Below are 24,132 nucleotides of genomic sequence, written 5' to 3' on the forward strand. Positions count from 1 at the left end.
CAATGTGTAATGTACTTAATTTATTTTTTTTTTCTGTAATTAAAATGAACCTTTTTTTTAATACTTATTTTATAAAAAATATATTAAAATCGTCTGATTTACTTTTTAAAGTCTTCAGATATACTTTTGGCATATAACAGACTGCATATTTAAATATATAAAAGTTTGACAAAATTCATATACCATCTTTGGTAACCTAAATAAATATTTACGTATATTCGTCTGCTTTTCCCCATTTTTTTAAATAGTGTAAATAGTTTAAATAATGCAAATAGCGTAAATATTTATATGCTATAAATTAGGAGCAGGTTAAATTTTATAAAGAAATATTTCCCTCATAATGTTTGTGAAGATATTTTCGTTTTTCCTTCATGCCAAGGTAGTAATACGAACTTTGTAAAAAATAGCACAAAAAAAAAAAAAAAAAAAAGATTTAAGATATAACATATAACATATTATATATAACATATAACATATTATATATAACATATTACATATTACATATAATATATTACATATAACATATAACATATAACATATAACATATAACATATAACATATAACATATAACATATTACATATATCATATTACATATAACATATTACATATAACATATTACATATAACATATAAGGTTAAAAAATAAGTAACGCATTTGATAAGATAAATTTTTTCCTTTTTGGGCATCCTTTAACTATGTTCGTATTTTTTGTTATTTTGCTTTCGTCCGTGCAGCATGAGACACGTGTATATCACATAAACATTTTACTCGGAAGCATAAATAAATGTACAAAAGAATAAATGGTATATCTGAGTTTCGAAAATTAATGAAATAAAACAATTTAATTTTATATTTCATAGCGATTTTCCTAATTTCAGTTGCCTAAGTACTTATACATATATATACATATGTATATATATATACATATATATATACATATATATGTACATATATATGTACATATGTATGTATAAAGAAAATAATGGAAATTAGTACGAAAAAAGGTGTTATATAACGAAAATTGTATAGTTGTCCATCATGTGCATAAAGAAATTTAACATTTTTTTATTTCAATTATAAGCAATTTCATTCGTAATAAGAACCAAGAACATTCTTTTGATATTTGTATTTTTTAAAATAGCTGTGGCATTCTTTAATTTTTTTTAGTATGTATAAAATTTTGTTTTACCTTATTTTATTTATTTCATTTTACATTATTCGTCGAGGTTAATAATATTTTTTCTTTTTTTTTTTTTTTTAAATTTAATTAACTAGCCAATTAAATATATATTTTTTTAGTATTCCTTTATTGTTTTATTCCATACATTTTCCTTTTTAAAATATGTATGAAAGGGGGAAAATAACATTCGCTATATTCTAGAAAAACTATGTCTTTATTATTTGGTATTGTAATTTGTACGTCTGCATTAAAACTTTTATGCTATATGCAACATTATATGTTAATTAATAAGAGTTCGTTCAAAATATCAATTAATACATTTTTAAGAAAGAAATATTTTTTTTGGACAACACGTTTTATTTAAAAGGTGACACTGTGTTTCTTAATTTGTTTTATATTTCATTAATATATATTTGTATGTATATATATGTATGTGTATATATATGTATGTGTATATATATGTATGTGTGTATATATGTATGTGTGTATATATGTATGTGTGTATATATGTATGTGTGTATATATGTATGTGTGTATATATGTATGTGTGTATATATGTATGTGTATATATATGTATGTGTATATATATGTATGTGTGTATATAGGTATGCGTATATATATGTATGTGTATATATATGTATGTGTGTATATATGTATGCGTATATATATGTATGTGTGTATATATGTATGTGTGTATATATGTATGTACGTATAATATATGTAGGTTACCCACTGATATAATATTTACTCGTTTGTGTTTTTAATAGCCTAATTATCAATACGATACAAATAATAAACAGCTAAAAGTGTAACAAATGAAAAAGGTTGTTAGGATATTTTTTTCACCTATAGTATCCTTTTTGCTATTGTTACATCAAAAAATAACGATTAGTTCTTACTTAGATGTGACTCTATTTAATGACGACATTTTTGATAGTATGTTGAAATCAGAGCTATCATATATGAGCAATCATTTGTCCTTTAATGAAAATAATAAATCAAATAAGAGGAAGAAGAGAAATGATTCAGCTACAGATGATATTTATATATTAACACAAATGCTGTCTCAAATTATACCATATAATTTTTCAATTTATTCATTAAGTTTACCGGATGAAACGGTAAGTAATAATAACAGTGATGTTAATAACTTTTTAGATTTGATAAATATGTATGATGCTGATATTAACAATACTATTACTCATCATTTAAATAAAACAGAACCAATAAAAGGGTGTGAAAATGACATTAAAAATCATAATTGTGATAAAGATGTGTTATCATGCATAACATTAAAAAAAAATTATTTATCAGAAACCTGTAAAAAATCTTTAAATAATTCCTTATTATATTCATGTGTTGATGATTTTCTTCATTACTGTAGCGATTACACAAAATTTTCTAAAATACATAAATGCTTGAAAAAGAACTTTTATCATTTAAATGACAAATGTTTAAATATTTTAAGCTATTATGAACACATAGTTCAGAAATTACATAAAATAAAAAGAAAACCATACGATAATCAAGAACACCTATTTTTAGAAAAAGATAAGGGAAAAGAAAAGTCAGATAAAGCGGACACTAAAGTTAATGGTAGTAGCATCAACAGTAGCAGTAGTAGAACAGGTAGTGTTGTGCGTGAGAGTAATAGTGGTAAAAACCTCGTTGGTAGCAAATATAATTTGAAAGCAACTGATACTGGAAACGACAAGAATGATGAAAAATATAATCTTTTTAACAAGAATTCTTTTGAGCGAGAACCAACCATAGTTGATAGTATAAGAAAAGGATATGGTCATTATTTTTTCCCGTCTATGGACTACAACAATTTATTCGATTTCAACTCAAGAACTTACGAATATAAATATTATATGTATTTTGTTGCTTGCTTATTTATTTTATTTCTTTTTTATATTTTAGTAATATCAGTTAAGAAATATTATACAGCAGATTCAAACAGCTTTTTGGTGCACAATGAGAAAACTAAGTTAGCCCAGTTGTGATATTCTTACATATATTTATGCAATAAATATATATGACATCCTAATAATTCCGTAACAGAATAATTTAAACGTGCTAATGCATCCTTTAAATTTCCCTTTTTTTAGTATAATATTTATGGAGAAAAGCTATTCATGTTGCAAGTTATATGCCTTATCACTCTTGCATACTGTCGAAATTAAAGGACTTAAAAAAAAAGAATATTCAGAAGCGGAGGTGTAGTCAAAGTACTATGTTTATTAGTCACTCCTTTCTTTTTGTCCAAATTTTTATTTTGTTCGTATTTTTTTCTCTTTTCAAATTTTTTTCTCTTTTCAAATTTTTTTTCGGTTCATAGTTTTTTACCGTTCATATTTTTTTACCGTTCATATTTTTTTACCGTTCATAATTTTTTTTGTATTTTTTTTTTTTTTTTTATTATAATTTTTTTCTCCATCACTACACGTTATGCTTTTTTAGATTATTTTACATTTCACAGCATATATTTTAAGGAAAAATAAAATAAAATAAAATGCATAAAACACTGCATACATATTTGATGAATATCATTTTTATCATTTCCGCTTTTATTTGTTTTTTTTTTTTTTTTTTAAACTTTGTTATTACTTTATTTGTTTGCCGTTTATTTCATTTCCCTTCGTATTAAGCTACATAATTTGTTGTGCTTATTTTCTCTATGCTAAAATTATGCTTTTGATTTTTTATTGTTTCTTAGCTTTTATTCTAGGAAGTATTTATTATATATTGTTTGCGTATTATTATAAATGTATAGTTCCCCATTTTGTATTTGGTTCATACACCTTAACTTTTCACAGTTTTTTTTTTTTTTTTTTTATTTCAAATAGGTATATGCTATATGAAATTTTACTGACATTTAACTTTATTAACATGGTAAAGTTTTTTCATTCTTCGAATATTTAAGAAATTATACAAAAATAATATTTTACAGATATCCATGTTCTCCTAATTTTTCAGAAAAAGGGATATGTGCTACTCTATACATTCATACAATAAGTTTTTAAAAAAGTAGCAAAGGACATGCTTCTGTATTTGGTCATATATTTTGTAAAGAATAGCAGTACTATGGTGAGTTGTGCATTTATGTATACACATTTTCTATAATTAGAACATTATATTATATATATAGGAGCTACATTAAAAGACGAATACAAATAAAGATAAAGAAATCTACATTAAGAAGAACGGACAATTTTAAAATTATTTTCCGTGAACACCTTATTTAAATAGCCATATGATTTTTTTTATTTTGTTCCAAATGCGTAACTTAGAGTTGTGGTACGCTACTATACTCTTACAGGATGTGCAAAACATATAAATATGTGAAATTTAACGCACATTGTCTAATATTACATTAGTTCATTGCTATAACATTATTTATTATATTCCATAATATATAAAAAAAAAAAAAAAATTATTATTCAATGTATTTTGTATACACCATTTTTATGTAAAAACATTTATATGTAAAAGTATATCCTTCAACATGATGTTATCTTCTCTAAAATATATATATATATAAGTAAACATATTTATCTAAAGGTCCACTTTTTTTTTTTTTTTTTTTTATCTTTATTTACTGAATGTAAAAAAAAAAAAAAAGTAGAAAATCAGATTATATATCAAGGCTATAAATGCAGAAAGTTTGAGAAATTTTAATATTTTCTTATTTTCCAAAAAAAAAAGGAATTTTTTTTTTTATTTTCTCCTACATTTCAGTTCAGTGTACATATTTGAATAGAAACATTAAAAATTTGAGTGTTATAAAAAAGAAAAATAATAAAATGTAAGGTAAAATTAATTTTGTTTTCACATTAAATTATTTTAATAATTAATGCATCTTGTGCTACTATAATTATATATCCATAATATTCCATAAATTACATATTTTTTGTTAACTGTGTAAACTTTTTATATGCTTAAGTGCAGTCTATCCTTTTAAGATAATATTATTTAGATGTTTAAAAGAAGAAAAAAAAAATAAAAGGAAAATAAAATAAAATGAAATGAGATATAATAAAATGAAATGAGATATAATAGAATGAAATGAGATATAATAAAATGAAAGGAGATATAATAAAATGAAATGAGATATAATAGAATGAAATGAGATATAATAAAATGAAAAAAGATAGAATAAAATAAAATGATATAAAATAAAATGAAATGAAATAAATACATATGTTCATATACACATATGGTACATATTTAAACTGTAGAGGTAAAATAGTAAACTACTTCGTAACACATATTCATTGTAAAAGTTCAAGAACATTCACTTTTCATACATTCTATTTTTTTTTTTTTTTAAGTGAAAACAGAATTTTATATCTTCATTCTTATGTATAATACATATTCATTTACTTATAGAAAATACATTTGTAAGCCTTGTCTTTTTCTTTTATCTTTTTTAATATTATATTACCATCTTAAAAAGAAATACGAAATTTTTTCTTATTTCAAGAATGTCATTTTGTTAATATTATGTACATTTTTTAAATGTAAAAAGGAAATTAAAAATATAAATAAAAATATAAACATAAATAAAAATATAAAAATAAATGAAAACTTAAATATAAATATAAATATAAAAATAAATGAAAACTTAAATATAAATAAAAATATAAAAATAAATGAAAAATTAAATATAAATAAAAATATAAAAATAAATGAAGACTTAAATATAAATAAAAATATAAAAATAAATGAAAACTTAAATATAAATATAAATAATTATAAAGAGAAAGAAAAAAGGATAAAAGGAATTTATTATTTTATTTGATTTTTTTCTTGTCACATTTTTAAAATGACAATTTTAAGAATTTTAATGCATTAGACATATTATATGTATACGGAGCATTTCATGGCATTAACCTTATGTTAGATCTTCACACAATCCATTTCAATAATGTCCGTTTAGTCCAGAAAAAAAAAAAAGCAAAACAATGCCTTACCGAAGGGGAGATAACAAGGGGAAATTTGATGGCATATCATGCATAAATAATTATATAAACATCCATATATTTTAATAAATAATATATATATATATATATATATATATATATATATATATATATATATATACATGTATGTATACATACCGTGTATATGGGCCTTATTACACGTTTATTCATTTTTTTTTTTTTTTAATTTTGAAGTAAAATTTACAAGTTTTTTTGTTTATTAGTTGTTAACCTTTCTGCCCCTTTTTAACATCCCTTGTATTTACGTTTTTTAGAGCAAATTCTTTAACGTGGATTTTTTTATTTAGTTAATTATTTAATTATTTATTTGTAGTTATTTCCTTTTTTACATCTTTGCATTACAAGCCCATTAGAAGAATGTGTTGTTTTATTAACGTATTTTGTATTGATGTGCATAAAAAATGAAGGATAATATTAAAGGTGTTGCTAGTTTTACGTGGAACACATAATCTTACTCATTTCGTTTTATATGTGATCATATCTTAATATCTTTTTTTTTTTTTTTTTTTTTTTTTTTCCGTATCTTTCCTTTTTTTGCTTACTATTTTAATTAAAAAAATAAAAATGACAACACAATCAAGGACAAGAGGATGGGAAAAAGAATCAAACATAAACCCTGACTACGAATACGAGCGATTATTAAAATTAGAAAATGAGTTTAAAATAAAACCATGGTTAGACAAAGGAGAAAAGGAAGGGTATTTATATAACATTGTACCCACTACTATGAATATAGTTCTGAAAAATTCTAATAAGTCACACAAGAAAACAGGTAATAATTCATCACTTCAGTTGTTTCTTTTTTCTTTTTTTTTTTTTTTTTTTTTTTTTTTTTCGTACTTCTAAGATAATTCTTCAACTGCATGTGAAATATATATGATGATGTGTCTGCTTTGCATGTTCTTGTCCTGCATAATGATGATGCATCTTCCTTACATGTATGTGCTCCCCCTATCCATATGAGTATATACCCTCTTGTGCATTTTGTTCCCAGGTGTGCATATGTATTTCGTGTCTGATAACAACAAAACGTGGAGGATAACCTTATTTTATCGCCCGTACTTTTATTTGAAAATAAGAAATATACATAACTATGATGCAGTGACGGAATTTTTAAAAACTCGATTAGACAAACATAATGTAGAGATTGACTATATAAAAAAAGAAGACCTGAGTTTGTATGACCATTTAAACAAAAAAAGGAGCTATCTAAGTAATATATTTTTTAAGCTTTCATTTGATACGATTGAAAATTTAATAAGTGCTAGGGATGTGTTGACAAAAATAATAGAGCGAAATAAAAAAAATAAAGAAAAAACTATTTCTAATAATGATAAACATATATTTAATGAAGATGAACTATCATATAGTAAGCTAGAGTATTCGTATAAAAATGATTTTCCTCATACTAGATATGATGATGAACAGAATGAAAATATGGGTACTATGAAAGTAGGTTCATATGATCAAGGGAGAGATGTAATAGACTATACAAATATATTGAATAATTCTAAAAAGAAGAGAAATGATACGAATATAATGCCTACGAATAATAAGTTAAACATGAATGACATTATTGTGAATATGAAAAAACAGGCATTAAGTAAAGAAGAAATAATGAGTGAGATAATCGAGCTGTATGAATATGATGTAAAATATATAACACGAATTTGTATAGATAAAAATATCCGATGTGGTACATGGTATAAAGTATGTAGAGAAGAGGATGAATTATATACTGAACTGATCCATTTCCAAGTGATGAATAAAAAAGTGCTAGCACCATTAAATGTATTGGCATGGGATATAGAATGTTATAAAGATGAATTAAAATTTCCAGATAAAGAAAAAGATGAAATAATATTAATATCATATATGTATAATGCTCAAGGTTATTTAATAGTTAATAGAAATGTAATGAGTAAAAACATTAGAGAGTTTTTATATAAGCCTAATGAAGAATTTTCTGGAGCCGGAACGTTTAAGATTTTTAATGAACAAAATGAATATTCTTTATTAAAAAGATTTTTAGAACATATCAAATTATTAAAAATACATATATTTGTAACATATAATGGTGATTTTTTTGATATACCTTACTTGTTCAGGAGATGTGAAATTAATAATTTAAATGTTCCTGCAGAATTAGGTTTTATTATGAACAACAAACAAGAATGTTCATGTAATTTTATATTAAACATAGATGCATATAAATGGGTTGAAAGAGATTCGTATTTACCTAATGGTTCAAGGACTTTAAAAAGTGTATGTAAAATTAAATTAAAATATAATCCAACAGAAGTAGACCCAGAATGTATGGTAGCGATTGCTAGAGATGATCCCCAACATCTAGCTGTATACAGTGTTTCTGATGCAGTAGCTACATTCTATTTATATGATAAATTTATTCATAATTTTTTATTTGCTTTATGCTCAATTATTCCAATGAATCCAGATAATGTGTTAAGACAAGGTAGTGGTACCTTATGTGAACAACTATTAATGGCAGAAGCATATAAAAAAAATATTCTTTTTCCAAATAAATCTAAACAAGTATATAACCAATACTTTACAGATACACAGAATAAGAAAAAATATTTTATTTATGATGATTCTTTTGTTGGAGGTACTGTTCAAAGTTTGAAATGTGGTATCTATAGAGATGATCTTATAGAATCATTTACCCTAGATGTAGATACATATAAATACATTCTTAATAATGTAGATCATATTATTGACTTTTGGATACAAAAGGATCTAAATAAAAATTGCAATATAAATGATACTAATACTAATAATAATTATGTTCTGAAAAGTCAAATTGTAAATTTACAAAATATAAAAAATGATATTTGTAAGAAACTCAAATTCTTTATACAAAATCCAATTTTAAATATATGTCCAAATATTTATCACTTAGATGTTGCTGCAATGTATCCAAATATTATCCTTTCGCATCGTCTACAACCAAATGCTATTATTTCTCCTGATCACTGTTTTAATTGTTCTTTCTATAAACAACGACACCTATGTCAGAAACAAATGATTTGGAAAAGGAAGCTCGAAATTTCTCCTATTGACTATGGTCATGTGTTGTCTCTTATGCAGGACCTAAAAACTAGACTTTTTTATCCGCAAAAAAGTTACTTCAAGGCACAAAACAAGGAAGAATCGGACAGCAGCACGAACGACAACCTTGCGGACGCACGCCCTAGCAATAAGAAGTCGTAAGTTTGTGAGGGGATGCATATGCACCGCTCCACACGTGTCTGTATGCTTATACACCACATCGCACACATATATATGTTTATGCTCCTCTTCTTACACGATTATATGCTTGTTCATCTCTTTTTACACGATTATATGCTTGTTCATCTCTTTTTACACGATTATATGCTTGTTCATCTCTTCTTACACGATTATATGCGTGTTCATCTCTTTTTACACGATTATATGCTTGTTCATCTCTTTTTACACGATATATATGCTATGTTCATCTCTTCTTACACGATTATATGCTTGTTCATCTCTTCTTACACGATTATATGCTTGTTCATCTCTTTTTACACGATTATATGCTTGTTCATCTCTTCTTACACGATTATATGCTTGTTCATCTCTTTTTACACGATTATATGCTTGTTCATCTCTTTTTACACGATTATATGCTTGTTCATCTCTTCTTACACATATATATGTTTATGCTCCTCTTCTTACACGATTATATGCTTGTTCATCTCTTCTTACACGATTATATGCTTGTTCATCTCTTCTTACACGATTATATGCTTGTTCATCTCTTCTTACACGATTATATGCTTACGCGTAATGGTTCCTCCCTCTCAGGTGGAACGAGCTGACCGAGAAGCAGCAACATGACGAGCTGATGAAGGTGATCAAGGAGTGCTCCCAAAAATTTTTCAAGAAAACAAAAGTAGCTAAGGAAGTAGATGCATCTAGTTTGGTGTGCCAAAGAGAGAACCCATTTTACGTAGACACGGTAAGGACTTTTCGTGATAGAAGATATGTTTACAAAAAAGGACTGAAAGAATGTGAGCATGAAAAAAGGGAGTTACTAAAAATGAATAAGATTGACTATATGAAAATTCAAGAATTAGATGATAAGATATTATTAAACGATTCTTTGCAGTTAGCACATAAGTGTATATTAAATAGTTTTTATGGTTATGTTAAAAGAAAAGGCAGTAGATGGTACTCAGATCAAATGGGAGCTATTGTAACGTATACCGGATCTCAAATAATTAATGGTGCATTTAATTTAATAAATAAAATTGGTATACCTATGGAATTAGATACAGATGGAATATGGTGTATGTTACCAAAAAATTTCCCAGAAATATATGATGTGTTCATATTAGAAAAAGATGCATTACATAAATTAAAAGAATATGAAAATAAATCAGATGAAGAATTAAAGAATGATCCGAATATTAAAAAAGTAGAATTTGAATTTCCAACAAATATTTTAAATTTTGAAATGCATAAAAAGTGGACAAATCATCAATACTTGATTTATAATGAACATACAGATGATTATGAGTGTATTAGTAAAAATGAAATATTTTTTGAATTAGATGGACCATGGCATGGTATGTTTTTACCTGCATCCGAAAAATCAGATGATTTATTAAAAAAAAGATATGTAGTTTTTAATGATAAATATAAAATCAGTGAACTAAAAGGTTTTGAAATAAAAAGAAGGGGAGAATTACGAATTATTCAAAAATTTCAAAGTGAAATTTTTAACCATTTTTTAAAAGGTAAAACAAAAGAAGAATCATATTATTATGCATCCTTAACTGCAAATAAATGGAAAAACTTAATAGACACAAAAGCTGCTGATATTGATAATGATGATGAATTATTTGACTTAATTTTAGCAAAAAAAGTATTGAACAAATCAGTAAAGGAACAACCAAATGCTAAAAGTTTTGGTATAACAACAGCAAAAAGATTAAGTGAATTATTAAGTAATGCAAGTTATATTGAAGACAATAATGTTTCTACCCAATTTATTGTTGCTTCAAAACCAGTAGGATCAGATATAACCTATAGGGCTATACCGATTCAAATATTTAAAACTAATGTAGAAACGCAAATCTTCTATCTAAGCAAGTGGTTAGGTATGACTTTCCCTCCAGATCAGCCAGTTAATGTTAGAGATATTATAGACTGGAATTATTATAAACAGAAATTAGAAGTCCAAATTTTAAAACTAGTAATAATTCCTGCAATTAAGCAAAATATTAACAATCCTATTACGTCTATATCTGTACCGGACTGGCTCAAGAAGCAAATCAATATTTCCGAGGGGAAGCAGAAAAAAATTACCTCGTTCTTCGTAAAGAAGGAGGTAAAGAATGGATCGATGAAACAAGTAAAGAATGGATTAGCGAATGGAGTGACGAAGGAGGAAATAGAGAGTGAACGCGCAAAGGTTGAAGGTGCAAACTTGGTAGATGCAAACCTTAGTAACCATTACAGCGATAGTGTAACCATTATACAGGATGGCAGTTGCAACGAACAATATAAGGATGTAAAATCTGAAAATAGCATGAATACCCATGATGAAAAGCAAAAAGGGAAAGATGAATGGAATAAATCTGTGGAAAAGAAGAGTCCATTTGCTATAGATGAAACTGCAGTTGCGTGCACATCTACAATGATGAATACAAAAAGACGCTTACCTGAACACTATCTCTTAGATAGCTTTATTTCAAAGAGAAAAAAATTAATACTACTAAATGATAACACTCTAAATGGTATTTGCAGCACTAATGCAGCATGCTTAGCATACAAAAAATTAAATTCACTAGATAGCTACCTAGAACATAATAACAGTAACAATATTATAATTATAGATCATGAGAAAATAAATGTCAGTAATTTAAACAGTAAAGAATTGTACAATTTATTTGAAACCAATTTTAAAAAATGGATGCTCATTAATAACAAAATATGGAAAAATAATAGGACGCAAATTAAGAAAATTCGAATAGAAGACAAGTCTAAAAAAAAAAGAATATCCTTTAGGGTAGAAGATCATGAAGGAGAAGAAAAGAATAATTCTCAAAAATTGTCTAGTTTAGACACAAAATATTTACATGTCATACAAAATGCCATGGATATTGTATACCTATACAAAAAGGTTAAGAGAAAGAACAAAGCTACCACTAATAAAAATAGTAAAGGTGCAAGCACCGCTGCCACTGCTTCTATGGTTACCTCTAGTTCTACCTTCAGTAGTAATACCTTCTCAAATAGTGCTAAAAAAAACGAACATCAAACCATGTTGAAGCCTTACTTAAAATATTTCAAACATGAAACAGAGTCGGATTCATCGGGGGATGAAAATGAATTTCTTAATGAAAATGATGTTATAGATGAAAATGATGATGATGGAATTTATTATGCAATAGTATCTTTAAAAAATAGTAATAAATTCTATAAAATAAAATTACAAGTATACAGGCATATATATATAAATAATTATGATACGTTAGATATAAAAAGTAATAGTAAAATTACTATAAAATTAATATCATCGAATAATGACAATGCATTGTTTAAATCCAATGCATATTGTAATTGTTTTCTTCCAAGAAATATAAAAATATTTAATTTATATGAATTTATTATGAGTGAAAAGTATTTCAATAAATATATTATTAATACATTAAATGCAAATTATCATGAAAGTATTGTATCTGTATATGAGACGAGAATACCTTTATATTTTGATTTCTTAAGTAGATATGGAAATTCTGTTGAGGTGGACACAAATAATTATAATGCAATATTTGATGAAAATAAATGCTTCAAATCTCATTGCTTCACAAAAGTAGAAAAAGATAAAGGAAAAAATAATATATCACAGGATTACTTAGATGATATACATATTATACATATTCATATATTTCATACTGTCATTGATAATGTTTGTAGTCGTATTTTCATCAATGTCTATGATCAGCATGAACAAAATAATGATGATCATTTGTTCGGAAACAAAATCATGTTTAGTGGAATTGGCAATGAAGACGACTTCGATCCTTATAATGTATTTCTCAAATTCTTGAACCTCGAAAAATGGTACTCAGACATCAAAAATTCTGTTATGACGAACAATAGGAAAGAAAAAACTGCTTGTTCGTTCGACTCTGATGTGTACGAATATTCGAAGGGGCAAACGACTTGGGACAGGACACAAAAGAATGCAAATGATGTAAATGCCTCAAACACCGCAAACATTACAAACACCGCAAACATTACAAACACCGCAAACACCACAAACACCGCAAACAAACACCGCAAACACCACAAACACCGCAAACACCACAAACACCGCAAACACCACAAATAGTGCAAATACCGCTTATAGCGGGGGTCTAGGCCAAAAAGGAGGGAGTTTCGCCTTTCTGGGAAAACAAGAAAAAGAACAAATGAAAAGCGCAATACTGGATATGTTATTCGACAGAGAATTTTTCATAAAAAACACACAAAAAGATCTACTATTTTTGTACCATTACAGAAAGTTTGACATATATTACGAAGATAATTCGAATATTTATAAGGTACTTGAATATTTGGACTTATACATGAATAAATATCGTAGCAATATACTAACAGGTAAAAAAAAATATATTTTCCACGTATCATCGACAATTGATAGGAAGAAATTAGGTTGGTGGAGTACTAACAAATATTTCCCTTGTTACTTTCACAAATTTGAAAAGACGAGTAAGTATCAAAATATTCCTAGAATGAATTACAAGGAAGAGGCTTTTAACTTATCTCTACAGTTGTTTTTTGAAAATTATTATAGGGTAGAAGAAGACTTAAATTTTTCAAGAATATCAAACATACCATTATTTAATTTATTGAATATAAATAAAAGAAATGATAAACATAAATTTATATATGACACATTGTATGCATCCTTTTTAAAAAAATACAAAGGAATTTTATGGTTATCCTATTTTGGCAATTACGACTTAGGTATTCCTTGTTTAAACATCAACAATTTTTGCGATTATGATTTGCTAAAAAAAAATGTGGATATGATAAACCAAGGTATATATAGAGGATACATTGTTCATCTATTTTTTAATGAGTCCCTTATTTTTAACAGCGTTAGGCATTTCGCAAAGTACGCAAATATGTTTAGTGAAAGTCAGTACGAAGCACTTGCAAATAGCAACAGAACAAATTATCATAGGAGGGAAAACAGGCACCACGAAAATGGTACCAATAAAAGCAGGAATAACGGAAGGAGTAATGAAATGAATAACCACATTGGTATCCGTGCTAGTGACGGAGGGTTCAGGAAAAGACATAAACATAAACATCCCTCTAACAATGATGATGAGAAAAATAGAGGAAATTTCGACGAAGAAGATATTTCAACGACGGATGATAACAAGGTGGGAGTGTCTTGTAGCAGCGAAAACGAAGCAATAGATGATTATTCATCAGATGTAAATGATAGGAAAAATTTAATTAAAAACAAGTATGATATAAATTTCATTGTAGAACAGAATTCTCATGTTTCTCAGTTCAGCAATTTTGCATTTAAATTATTAGGTCAATGTTTAGAATATTTGATTTCAAAAATATCATCGTTATCTATGTTAATTACTAATAGAACATTTGAAAGTATTTCCGATATTTTTACGTCTTTCTATTCTTGGATTTCTAATAATTCCAGTTTACTTTATGACATTGCGTTATATAATAAGGTTTTAGAATGCTCCGAGTTGTATCAAAATAATTTAATTAATATTATGAAAAAAAAGTTTAATGCTAATATAATTTTTGCTGATTTGAGAAATTTTATAATATGCTTTAACGAATTCTCTGTCATTTCTGGTAGAAATATTTTAAAAAATTTAATAAAATATTTCTCACATGCCGATTCTATATATGCTAATGTTCCTTTTTATATTAAGAATGAATATATTGCTGCTTGTCAGTTCGATAAATATAATTTTATAAGGTATAAAGAATATTATAACCCTAATGAGGAGAACACTGATGAGAATTTAAAAATAATTGAGTACCTACCACCTATTTGTGAATCTTTTCTAAGATATGTCTTAGATATCATCACCTTAAATCCTTTACAGGACATAATTACCTTTTATGAAAGAAAAGAAAATAGTACAAAGCAATACGAAAAGGGGAATATTTTGACGCAAAATGGGGGAAAACACGATATTAATTGCAGTAGTACTCATAATAGCGGCGATAATAATAACAGCGGCGGTAATAATAACAGCGGCGGTAATAATAACAGCGGCGGTAATAATAACAGCGGCGGTAATAATAACAGCAGCGGTAATAATAACAGCAGCGGTAATAATAATGAGAACCCTGGAAAAACCGCCCCACGAGAGGAAAAGAATTATTTTAACTTAATACTAAAATCGGACAAACTGACTGATAAAATAAACCTAACACAAAGAGCAAAATTAAAATACATATATGACAAATCTTTTGATGATTTAGAAGAGGTGTGTGAATCTTTTGCCTTAATTAACGAAAACGTAGATGTTTTATCATATAAAATTGAAGAAAAACTAAAAGATTTGTGGTTTATGCCAGGAAATATATATAAAAAAATAAAAAAATCAATTAAATATAAAAAATATTTAATAGAAAATTATTGGCCATATGATGATGAAGAGGATGATGAAATGGATGAAAATAATATGAACCTGGCACCATTTTTATTCCCTCAAACGTTAGGAAATCTAGCCAAAAAAGAAAATAACTGGAGATTGGAAATTGTCAAGTTCTGCATCTTTCTAATGCAAAATGATAAATTATTGAATCTGCAAAATGAAAACTCAAATGAAGCTTTTCATGAAAAAAGACATGAATTATATGAAATTATTGGAGATAGTGAATATAATAGAAATAATTCCGTATGGAAAAGCCCATGCCATGAATTAATTTTAAAAGATATATTCTGTGAAAACTGCTCTTCTGTATATCACATGAACGTTGTCACAAGTCTAGTAGAAGCAGAAATAAATGGTAAACCCTCCTTCATTTGGTTATGTAAAAACTGTAATTCAAAGTATGACAACGAATTTATAGAGCTAAAAATTCTATCCTTATTACAGGACACCTTTGATGCGTACAATGTAAAGCCTTCTTTCATCCCCCTACATTTGAGATGTTGCTACTGGAAGCGACTAGTAGCAACTGGCGATGTTTGTGTGCAGTTGCTACTATTATTCTGTTTTTTTGCAAGTTGCATATGACCAATTCTAAATCATTTTATATAACGTTTTGTTCTACTCCTTTTTTTTATGCCTTTTACTTCTGTATGTCATTTTGTTTTATTTTATTTTATTATACTTTTTTTTTTTTATTTTATATTTTTTGTACATTTATCCGTAGGCGCAAGATTTAGTGTGCAACAGCTGTAATGCCATAAAATCATTTCACAGAAGATCAATATGTAAATGCGGTCAGGCTTTTACGCCCCGTTTGGACATAAGTGACTGGAAACAGACTTTGGAAATTATGGAAAATTTGGCTGCTATGTTAAGCATGCCTTTATTATTAGACGTTTTAAAATCTATGAAAACTTATCTTATATAATTTTTGCTTTATTTGATTTTTTTTTAAGTATCAAAATAATTGATTCACTTTATTTTACTTTATTTTTCTTTAATTTGCTTTATTTTTCTTAAATTTATATTAATTTTTTTTTTTTTTTTTTTTGTATCTTTTCTCATATTTGCCCCAAAAATGTGAATTCATATATTTGACAAGTTGTTAATGCGAGTGATAAAAGACATACATATGTATACTTATATCAAATGGGTTTTTGTATATTATTCAAACAATTAAATTAAAATATAATTGCATAAAATACTCGTGAACATGGCATATATGCATTATCACAATAAAAACATTTTGTTTTATAAACGAATTAATCAAAAAAAAAAAAAAAAATTTAATATATTTTAAAACTGACAAAAAAGCAGCACACATCTTAAAGAATACACATCAAACAAAACCTACTTTTTCTTTTATTTATTTATTTATTTATTGTTTTCCTTATTTAAAAATTATTATTCACTGCATATTTCCATTCCCTAAAACATTCATAAAATATTTTGAAAAAGCTACTACAATTTTTCTTCGACGGTTTTACATAAGTCCAAAGTAGTCTCTTATTATTTATTTATATACTCTGATTATTAAAGGCTTCACATATTTAGTTACAGCGCAATCATTCTTTTAGGTTCTTTAGATATGAGTGAACATCTATAAGTGTGAAATAGAAAAATGGCATAGTCAAATGTGCTCATATGTATATATATGTGCATACACGTATGGCTGTTCAAACTTTTTGCATAAATGTGCGATCACTGAAAGGGATAAGATGCTCAACTAATGTACTCATGAAATATAGTATAATCTTTATTATATTAGAGGAATGAGAGTTAATTATCGGTTACATAAAATTTTTTATATGGAAATATTGAAGGTGTTCAACTATATGCCACAACAGCGAGATTATTTGTAAATTTATATAACAAGAATATTTCATAGCATGAGAATTATCTTAAAATATCTTAAATATTATTAGAGTTATTTAATAACTATATAGAATTCTTTTTTTTTTTTTTTTTTTGTCTTTCGATGTCTCTGCTTTTCCCATTTTACCCTTAATAATTAGGTACTGCAAAGGATTAGGTAGAAAAGCTTGAAGCGGTTCAAACGCTGAAGTAACTATATCCCTGAATGTATAAGTGCCCGAATTTTTAAATGTTTGTAAAGAAAAAATTTCTATACATTAATTAAAGGCGTAACAACTTCCTGCGTTTTTATATATTGTTACATTTCCTATTGGCGTTAATAGCGTTACACATACATACATACGTACATACATTAATACATGCATACGTACGTGCACACACATATATATATATATGTATATATATTTATGAGTGCACGTACTGAATTCTTTTTTTGTGAATTTTTAGTAATCTCTGCTTGTCGTTCATAAATTCTTCTTCGTCAGTTTTTCTTTGAATTTCCTCTACCCTCATAAGGGAGTCTAAAGATTCAAGTACTTCTTGTGTATCTTCAACTGGAGCCTTAAAAGGGAGAAAATGAAGAATACATTTAAGAAAAATATTTTTCCTTTTTTTTTTTTTTTATTCTACATTCTGGGCTAAACAATTTTTCTATGTTTTCATATTACATGTATATTTATCTTAAAATCTTCATCTCCTTCTACCATTTTTTTTAACTTAGAACGATTAGCCTAAATAAATATTATACAAAATTTAATTGAACAAAAAAAAATTTCTACTTTTTTAGGAGCTTTTTTAAAACTTTTTAATACTACTATTTTTTATAAAAACGGCTTTCTAGTTTAAAACAATAACGTTTATGCTAAATATATATATATGTGCATATATGTATATATTTAACATACGGGACCTATGGGGATCATTTTTTCATTTAGAACAAAGTTATTCTGAACAAGACACCAAAAAAACAAACAAATCGAAGCGACAAAATAATTCATTTTTTCTGAATTGTTCAGAAAATTATTAAAAAATAATATATTTATAATTACACAAATTGGGCTTAATTAGACCTAAATATGAGAATCATATGTTATGAATATATTTGTTTACAAATGTGTAAAAGTGTAGTTTTATCTAATTTTTTCTCATAATGAATAGCCTAATAATTTAATGTAATTTATGATTCAAGTGATATTTACATAATGTGATTAAGATCGAACAAAGACCATTACTGCAAGGATGAAATAAATAAGGGGGGAAGCAAAAAAAAAAAAAAAAAAAAAAAAAAAAAAAGAATGTAAATACATCCTTTTATCTAGCTATTTTATTTTTATTTATTTGTTTATTTTTTTTTTTTTGCGTGTTTAAAAAAAAAAAAATTTTGAACAAATAAGTAAACATATGTTATATAACCACATTTATTTTTTTTGCATATTTGATTAAATATAAAAAATTTTCAAAGGCACGCAAAAGTTCCATTTTAATTTTTTTTTTCGAATAAGCTTTACACTTCTATGCCATATGAATTTTTTTGAAAAAATGTGTACCCAATGATTAAATGATTAACCTTTTATTTTTTTATTTTTACTTCTATAGAATTTAATATTTTTTTTAAATTCCTAATTTTTTAAAAAGGTTAATATATAACTTTAAAGAAAACATTTTTTTCATGACCTTTTTTGATGTAATCCGTTTTTTACTATTTTAAGACCACATATATATCTCCTTTTTTTACAATAGGGGGCCTAGGAAAATATGCGTTAAAAAAATTTTCCTTTTAACTCCTCTGCTTAGCTTATTTTTTTTAATGGATAAGGGAAACGAAAAAAGGAAAAAAAAAAGAAACAAAGAAAGGAAAATAAAAAAGGAAATGAAAAGAAAAAAAAAAAAAAAGAGGGAATGAATAAACAAGACAAACAATTAAACCAACAAAACAAGTGTGGATAAACGAGGAAAAAAGAATTTAAATCCTATATTAGCGTATAAAATTTTACTCCCTTTTTGTTCAAATTGTTACATTATATATATATAAATTATATCTCTTAGTTAGCTTTAGGCTTTTTTAGAATTTTTCGTTATAATTTTACACATGTTTCACTGCTTTTTTTCTTTTTTCTTTTATCTTGTACTTCATTTCACTTCATTTCATTTTGTGGATTCTGTAAAATAACTATAAAGAGAGCCCTTTGATTATCATGAGTTATCTTGTGTACTTGAATATAAGTTTTAAAACTTTATATGTTATTGAAAAAATAATATAAAATTAAAACGAAAGTTTGGCTTGTTAATCTGAAGTAAATACTGCCGATTGTTTTTCAATTAACATATGGATAAATGAAAAAAAAAAAAAAAATTTGTTTCATAATATTTGTTATGCGAATGTATGTATATATAGCATGTAAATATTTATATATATATATTTATGTTCAGATGCATAAAAATAAAAATGAGTGTGAAATGAGAACATCATGATATATTTTGCCTTACATGTATTTTACGTTTTAATCATATATAAATTTTTTTATTATACAATTAACCTACTTTAATTCTTCCATTTTTTTTTTTTTTCTTTTTTTGTAGTATCGTGTGTGTACAAAGCACATTATTTTGAATGAGCATTTGATGTTATCTGATTAGCAAAGTGTATTAAATATGTTGTACAAGTTGTTATTGTGAATTTTATATAGAGCTTGTTAAATTCTTTAAATTTAAAAAAAAAAAAAAATTCATTTACCTTTTGTTGTGTACAGTTCTTTAATTCTTACCAATTTTCATTTATAGCTACCCATATATATATATACGTATATATGTATGTATATATGAACGTATGTATATATGAACGTATGTATATATGAACGTATGTATATATGAACGTATGTATATATGAACGTATGTATATATGAACGTATGTATATATGAACGTATGTATATATGAACGTATGTATATATGAACGTATGCATATATGAACGTATGTACGTATGTGTGTACACTTGTATATGTGCGCTCAATGAGAAAGAATATTTTCTTGGAAATGGAAAATGAAAATGTTTAGCAAAGAAAAAGGTATAACAGATTATAAAAAAAAGAAAAGTCGAATAAGAGAGGTTACGAGAAAATGCCTCAACCTTATTGATTTAAAGTACAATAATTTAACAGCTTTAATAAATGTAAATAAATCCCCTGACTTTTTAAAAAATTATCATTTTAGTGATGATGAAATAAAATTTAATTCACAGGAATATACATCAACCGATATTTATTTCCCAGAAAGCACTTACACAAATAATGATTTTAAAAATTTGCTAGGATGGGTACCAAGAAATTTGAAAATTGAAGAGCCTATTAGTACAGATTCAATTCCTTGTGCTTTTTTTTTTTCAAATGACAACACATTAGTAAGTGACAAAATAATTTTGTATTTACACAAATTTAATGAAGATCTAGGTACCATTATTCCAACTGTATATGCATTACACAAAAAGTTAAATATAAATATAATTGCCATGGAATATTCAGGTTATGGTGCAAGCTTTGATAATTATGAACAGAAGCTTGTATCTATTGTAAATGATTCTTTTACTATTTTAAAATTTATTGTCAATTCTTTAAAAATTTCACATAGTAATGTATATATATTATCTTACGAATTTTTGGCTAGTTGTGCTATTGAGGCTGTTAATCGTTTTGAGGACCTGTATGGAAAGGATATTTCATTTGGTGGGTTGGTACTAATTAAACCAAAATTTTTACAAATTGTTAACAGTGGTAGTATAACACATAATAAGAACAATAATAGTCATATATTAACAACGAATGATGAGCCTGATCATATGTTAATAACACAGAGCAGTTTAAATGAAAAATATTCCCCTCAAAAAAGTATAGATAATCAGGATATCGTAATTAATGAGGATCATACAGAAAAAGAACATCCCTATAGCACTTCCAAAGAATTAAGTAAGAAAAAGGAAAGTAAAATGAATATAAAAAAGTGCTATCAAGCAAATGTGTCTTCTCTAAGAGAGCAAGAAAACTTGGATAATACAAGTCAAAAAAATAATGTAAATCAAAATGGGATGAAAAAAGAGAAATTAATAAAAAAAGAGGGAAAACAAACTAAGAGTAGGAAAACAGATAATAGAAGTAGTACCAGTAAATCAAGTACTACTAGTTATTGCTATCAGTCTTATAATGGTATTATTACATGTGATATGTCGTTGTTCTATAGTGACAGTAATGGTACTCATAATAACTGTTACAGTATTGACAATCACCATGGCAGTCTTAATGGAAATCTTAACGACAATCCTAATGACAGTCGTACTAGTGATGAACATGCTCCATCTGAAAACAAGGATGTTCCCTATTCCCTAATAAAAAGAATTTTAAAAGATACTTTTGATATCAACCATTCGATTAACTCAATTAAACCATTGAAATGCTCCATTTTAATTTTCCATCCTGAAAATTATTCTTACAAAAATTCAAGCTCACATATCCTCTTAAGTAATGCTACAGAATGTTATAAAAAAGCTGTCTTTGCATTTGATTTTATGAATGAAGATTTTGTTACAGCTTTTAATTGGTTCTTTTCTCAAAATTGCGATTTTCAAAAAAAAGAAAAATTGCTTAAAAATTTATTATATTTATATGTGCATCCTACATATGGACAATTATACAGTAATGCAAATGATGAAATAAATAAGGAATCAAATTGTATCTTAGGGGATGAGTATTCTTACAATTTAAATAATGACTTCAGCGAAATTCCTAAGGTCAATTTTGATGGAGATCCTAATGAACCACGCAGTAACAGCACAAGAAATAGCTTCAGCAACAATAACAGCAATTTAAATAATAATACCAGTGACAGTGATGATTTGGTTAATTACTACGAAAAAAATAGTAATTCTTGCTTTAGCAGCAAAAATACCATTCACATTCCCAATGAAATTTTTACGTGCCCAGAAGTGATTCAGGAGGAAAACAACTGAAAAAAAGAAAAAAAAGAAAAGAAAATGTTCTCTTCATAGTGGCCCCGCACATACATAAAAACGCCCTCTTTATTGAATTCCTTCATTTGAACATTCTTAATGAAGATGTTCATAAATAACATTTTTAGAATTTTTTTAATTTAGAGGATTAATTTTTATTTTAATATTTTTCAATTTTACTTTTTTGATTTTACCTCTTCATTTTTGCCTCTTTAATTTTACCTCTTTATTTTTGCCTCTTCAATTTTACCTCTTCATTTTTGCCTCTTTAATTTTACCTCTTTATTTTTGCCTCTTTAATTTTACCTCTTTAATTTTACCTTTTTGATTTTACCTCGTCAATTCTGCCTTTTCAATTTTACCTTTTTAATTTTGGACTCAACGAAATTTTGTATTTTTTTGCATAATCTGCATATTTCCACCCCGTCATCAGATTGCCCACATATATGCTGCCAAACACTAACATGATGTTTTTATATTGAAGGGATTTGAGTGAGTCCCATTATTTATCAATACACACATGAACATATGTATGTGCGCAAGTATGTACCTACTTATGTATATGTATGTATATATATACGTATATGTGTATGTTATAAATGACCCCTACTTACACCTGAATTTTGCTACGACGCCTTTTTTATTCATACATTTTGGCTTTTTAATATATAAACATCAATTTTCTTTTTAAATTTTCCTTTCTTTTCTTATTAAATTTTTAAGTTTGATTTTCCTATTGCAATTTGATTTTATTTTTGACCTTAAATAAAATAATATTTATAATTTCCCTTATTTAGCAACTTATTTTTTTCGAATTAAAGTTAACAGTTGAATTTTTTTTTTTTTTTTCTTACCTTTTAGCTTTATGTTTTCACTTGTTATTCAGTTCAACATACAACTCTTTAAACTCCTTTTTTTTCCCATTATGTTACAAATTTTTCTCCAGCTTAATTTTAACGTATTTAAATATTAAAAGGAGTATTAAAAAATGAGCTTAAGAAAATACAGCAAAATGAAGAAACAACAATATGTAGTGAAATAAAGCAGCACCAAGATGTAAAATAAAAGAGTAATAACAAAAGAGCTTAATTTCTTTTTTGTTAAGATAAACATTCTTGCTTTGTTGTATATACACATTCTATATTAAGCTATTATCCTATTTTTTTTTTTTTTTTTAATTTTATAATAATGTGAAAGAAAATGAAAAGTAAACTACGTAAAAATGTGTATTCACATATAGAAGGAAGATTGTTTTGTTTTGTTTTCTTTTTTGAAATAATTTATTAGTAGAATTTACTTTTTCTATTAACTAGCATTTTTATTTATTTAATTTTTATTTTCCTTACCTTTCTCCATTGCAGCATTCTTAAA

The 24,132-nt window shown here is 26.0% G+C and overlaps 4 protein-coding genes across 4 annotated transcripts; 3 read left to right on the forward strand and 1 right to left on the reverse strand.

Annotated features, from left to right (window-relative positions):
* Window positions 1-1,996: 1,996 nt before the first annotated feature.
* On the forward strand, window positions 1,997-3,187 carry PmUG01_11033200 (conserved Plasmodium protein, unknown function; the record flags this gene model as incomplete). The annotated part of the gene is made up of 1 exon (XM_029005985.1): window positions 1,997-3,187. The coding sequence occupies one exon, from the start codon at window positions 1,997-1,999 to the stop codon at window positions 3,185-3,187; it is 1,191 nt and encodes a 396-aa protein (XP_028862520.1).
* A 3,564-nt stretch (window positions 3,188-6,751) lies between these two features.
* On the forward strand, window positions 6,752-16,819 carry PmUG01_11033300 (DNA polymerase epsilon catalytic subunit A, putative; the record flags this gene model as incomplete). Its single annotated transcript, XM_029005986.1, is given in 5 exon segments — window positions 6,752-6,959; window positions 7,182-9,414; window positions 10,034-13,562; window positions 13,576-16,356; window positions 16,616-16,819. 5 exon segments carry the CDS (start codon window positions 6,752-6,754, stop codon window positions 16,817-16,819), a joined length of 8,955 nt encoding a protein of 2,984 aa, XP_028862521.1.
* Window positions 16,820-17,456: 637 nt separating this feature from the next.
* On the reverse strand, window positions 17,457-18,764 carry PSOP6 (secreted ookinete protein, putative; the record flags this gene model as incomplete). The annotated part of the gene is made up of 5 exons (XM_029005987.1): window positions 17,457-17,491; window positions 17,894-17,967; window positions 18,188-18,327; window positions 18,435-18,497; window positions 18,672-18,764. The coding sequence occupies 5 exons, from the start codon at window positions 18,762-18,764 to the stop codon at window positions 17,457-17,459; spliced, it is 405 nt and encodes a 134-aa protein (XP_028862522.1).
* A 2,047-nt stretch (window positions 18,765-20,811) lies between these two features.
* On the forward strand, window positions 20,812-22,761 carry PmUG01_11033500 (conserved Plasmodium protein, unknown function; the record flags this gene model as incomplete). Its single annotated transcript, XM_029005989.1, has 1 exon — window positions 20,812-22,761. One exon carries the CDS (start codon window positions 20,812-20,814, stop codon window positions 22,759-22,761), a length of 1,950 nt encoding a protein of 649 aa, XP_028862523.1.
* Window positions 22,762-24,132: the final 1,371 nt, after the last annotated feature.

Source organism: Plasmodium malariae (genome assembly GCF_900090045.1).
Source record: "Plasmodium malariae genome assembly, chromosome: 11".
Lineage (NCBI taxonomy): Eukaryota > Apicomplexa > Aconoidasida > Haemosporida > Plasmodiidae > Plasmodium > Plasmodium malariae.